Raw genomic sequence first — 3,169 nt, 5'->3', positions numbered from 1 at the left:
GGTCAGGGAGCCGCAGGTGGGACAGGATGAGCTGCCACAGCTCCACGGGAAGGCCGCCCACCTCCATCAGCACCTGCAAAGGAGGGGACATGGGGTCAGCCGTGACCCTGAGGGCTGTGGGGCACCGAGGAGAGGGAACTCAGCACGGGCAGGGACCCCTCGTCAGCAGGGACTCCATCTCAGCAGGGACCCTGTGACAGGAGGGACAGGCCCACCTGTCTGCCTCTGGCTGGCCGTGGCATTGCTGTGTCTCCCGCCATGGTCCCCCACCAGCTCCCAGCTGGTGGCATGAAATGAGACCCCACCTCAGCTTGAGCCACTGCTGCTGAGGGCATGCAAGACCACCAAGTCCCTCTTCTGCTCTGGCTTGTGCCACCACCTGCCCAGCCTCATTCTCCACATCCCAGCCTGAGAACCGGTGGCTGCCAAAAGCACGATGCCCTTCCTGATCACAGGACTTCAGCCCCTGCTTCCCATGCTGGCTCCCCACTTGGGGCAAGCCTCCCCATGTCATTGGAGACCTCCCACCAGCCTCCACAAAGCACTGGGCAAGAGACTTCCTAATGTGGGATGATTGGTGGAAGCGTGTCCTGGTTTGAGCCAGGACAGAATCCCTTTTCCTTCAATAATTTTACTTTTCAGTTAAGTCTCTTCTAAGTAGCTGCACTTGCTGAAATAAACTGCATGTTTTTCAGTCACAGTCTGTTTCTAGGACTGATAACACTCCATGGTTGCAGTTACAGCTAGAGAATGGTGTGCAGAACCAAGGCCACTGCTTGGGTCTGAGAAAACATCTTAAACATTTAATTGCAAACTCAGCATTAACCCATATGATTTACAAATCAAACCTATATTCACCTGTAAGGAAAGGCACAAAATTGACAGAACCTTTAAACCTTAATGCAGGTAAAGTGCACTGAGTCTGTACCATGATCATTCCCCAGGTAAACCCAGTTGTTGACAACATCAGGGGATCTTGGTGTACTGACTCTAAGGACACCAGCCCAGAGGGTGGAGGGGAGTGGAGACACCACAGCCAGGCTCTGTGATAGAATGGGGGCCTGGAGGTACCATGGAACCAACAAGTCACATATTTGATGTCCTTGGCCAAAAATCTGCCATTTTTTTGACAAACGACTGTCCTTTGGTGAACTTTGCTCATTATAATCTTATTACAATACTAAAGCAGACCTCCATCCCAAAGCCTGGGGAGGGATACCACCTCTCACTGAGCACATGCTCTGAGTTTTCTCCAGTCTGTGCCTTCAAAAGCCAAGCGAGAGACTTTCACACCAACCATGACAAATGGCTGGACAGCTGGAGTCCCTCAGGCTCCACCTGCAGATGACAACCCTGTGTAATGGCCCAGGAGGGGAAGGATGCCAGGGAAGATGCCAGTGATGCCAGGGAAGGTCCCACCCCCAGCCTCTGCCAGGATTACCCTGAACTTTTGGGATCAGCCAAAGGGCTGAGCTTCTTCCTCCCATGGGGACACCTTTGGGTAGGATTTGAACACTCAGTTACACCAAGTGCACTTCAAAAAACTTAGAAACTTCTCTTTCCCCCTTTATTCCCCTTCTCTTTTATTTTTCATTTTCTCTTTCTGTCTCATCACTTTACACATTAGCAGCAGGCTGTATCACTCACATTCCTGGTACCTGCCGCTGCTTTGTCAGCTTTATCCCCAGCAATCCAAAGAACTCATGTATCTGTTGCTGCAGTAAATCACACTATTCACTGACCCAGTCCAGAGCATATAATACGACCAAGTTCCTGGATCGTGGTCGTGTCAGGTCATAGAATGCTGCTAGATGGATGGTGCAGCCTCAGTGCATCTGGAATCCTGAGAGATCAGGATCAGCACTAAAGCTGAGCTGGGCATCACTCAGAATGTGAGCCCAGCTGCCTCATTCCCTCTGGTATCTGAGAAACAGCAAGAACACAAGGGGGTTTATTTTCTGCCCAGTTACTTTCTCATTTAACACAACACCTAAATAGGGAGGTAGCTGGAGAGGAAAAGTGTTGTTATCAGTGACCGGAAAAAACAACAATGCAAAGCGGGGCCCTCCACCACCCTTCAGCGCTTCTGCCCCTGAAGCAGCCTGGTGCATGTTACCCAGTGTGCAGCAGCCAGAGGCTGTGGGGTGGGAGCCCTACAGACACCACTGGTCAGCATGCACATCCATCGGGCAGCTTCAGGCCAGCTGCCTGCCCGGGACAGCCTCCAGCCCCAGCCCTGCTCCAGGCAGCTTAGGCCTCACCCCTCCTGTCCCCACAGCTGCCTGCTCATGCCCACCCATGCAGGGGACATGTACCAGGAGGATTGTGTCACCCTCTGCTGACAGAGCTCACCTCACAGATGATGCTGTGAAAAGCAGCTGAGAACCGGGGTCCTTTCTTCCCTCATGGATGCACAAGGCATCCCAGGCAAGCACTCAGCTCTTTGGACAAACACAGGGAATTTTACTTCTCCCAGCAGACAGCTTGAATTCCAGCCATCCTACAGCTATCATGAGGAAACCACAGAATTTTTCTGGTTGGAAAAGACTTTAAAGACCATTGTGGCTCTTGGCAGCTCTGAGCCTCTCCCCTGGTGTGACACGTGGTGCCAAGGGAAGCAGACACTGGCACTGGAAGTGGGAGAGTTTTGGTCAGAACTGCTGGGGGGAAGACTTAGTCTCACACCCTTTCAAGCAGGAAGACAGCTCAGTGTTTTCCCTTTGCTGGACCTCCCTTCTCTCAGGCTTGTCATTACCAGTTAAACTGCGATAAACCTTAACCCAAACTCTGTGGTAGCAACACAGAGAGTAAAATAAACATGAGCCACTGTCATTTACCACCAAACTACTACAGTTAATCAAGCTCCACAGCAAAAAACCAATAAAATGACGCGATCTGCCAGTGCTCCGCTCCCTCCAGCACCTCCCCAGGAGAGGCGATGCTGTCACCAGCCCAGCCAAGAGCAGAGGATGCCGCTGTTCCCAAAGGACACGGAGCGCCCGAGTCCTCGGGAGCCCCGGGGCCGTCTCAGCTCAGGGCCCGGGATCAGCCCGGTTCTCTCGACAAGGTTCTGCCGCCCTCGGTCCCCGCTGCGGACCACGCCTCCGGGACGCGGGACCTGATCGTCTCCGCGAACGGGGCCGAGGGCTGGGCAGCAACCCGGGGCAAG

General features: G+C 53.3%; 2 protein-coding genes across 2 annotated transcripts in view; one reads left to right on the top strand and one right to left on the bottom strand.

Annotated features, from left to right (window-relative positions):
• Window positions 1–67, bottom strand: part of FBXO10 (F-box protein 10) — an 18,563-nt gene extending 18,496 nt beyond the window's left edge. Inside the window, exon 1 of the mRNA XM_010005533.1 lies at window positions 5–67. Coding sequence (XP_010003835.1) covers window positions 5–67 — 63 coding nt within the window. The remainder of the gene's footprint in view (window positions 1–4) is intronic.
• Window positions 68–929: 862 nt separating this feature from the next.
• Window positions 930–3,169, top strand: part of SLC25A51 (solute carrier family 25, member 51) — an 8,586-nt gene continuing 6,346 nt past the window's right edge. The window contains exon 1 of the mRNA XM_010005532.1: window positions 930–944. Coding sequence (XP_010003834.1) covers window positions 930–944 — 15 coding nt within the window. The remainder of the gene's footprint in view (window positions 945–3,169) is intronic.

The sequence above is a fragment of the Chaetura pelagica genome, unplaced genomic scaffold, assembly GCF_000747805.2.
Source record: "Chaetura pelagica isolate M959 unplaced genomic scaffold, ChaPel_1.0 scaffold499, whole genome shotgun sequence".
Classification (NCBI taxonomy): Eukaryota; Metazoa; Chordata; class Aves; order Apodiformes; family Apodidae; genus Chaetura; species Chaetura pelagica.
Note: the sequence above shows the minus strand (reverse complement) of the source record. Positions and strands in the feature narration are given on the sequence as shown.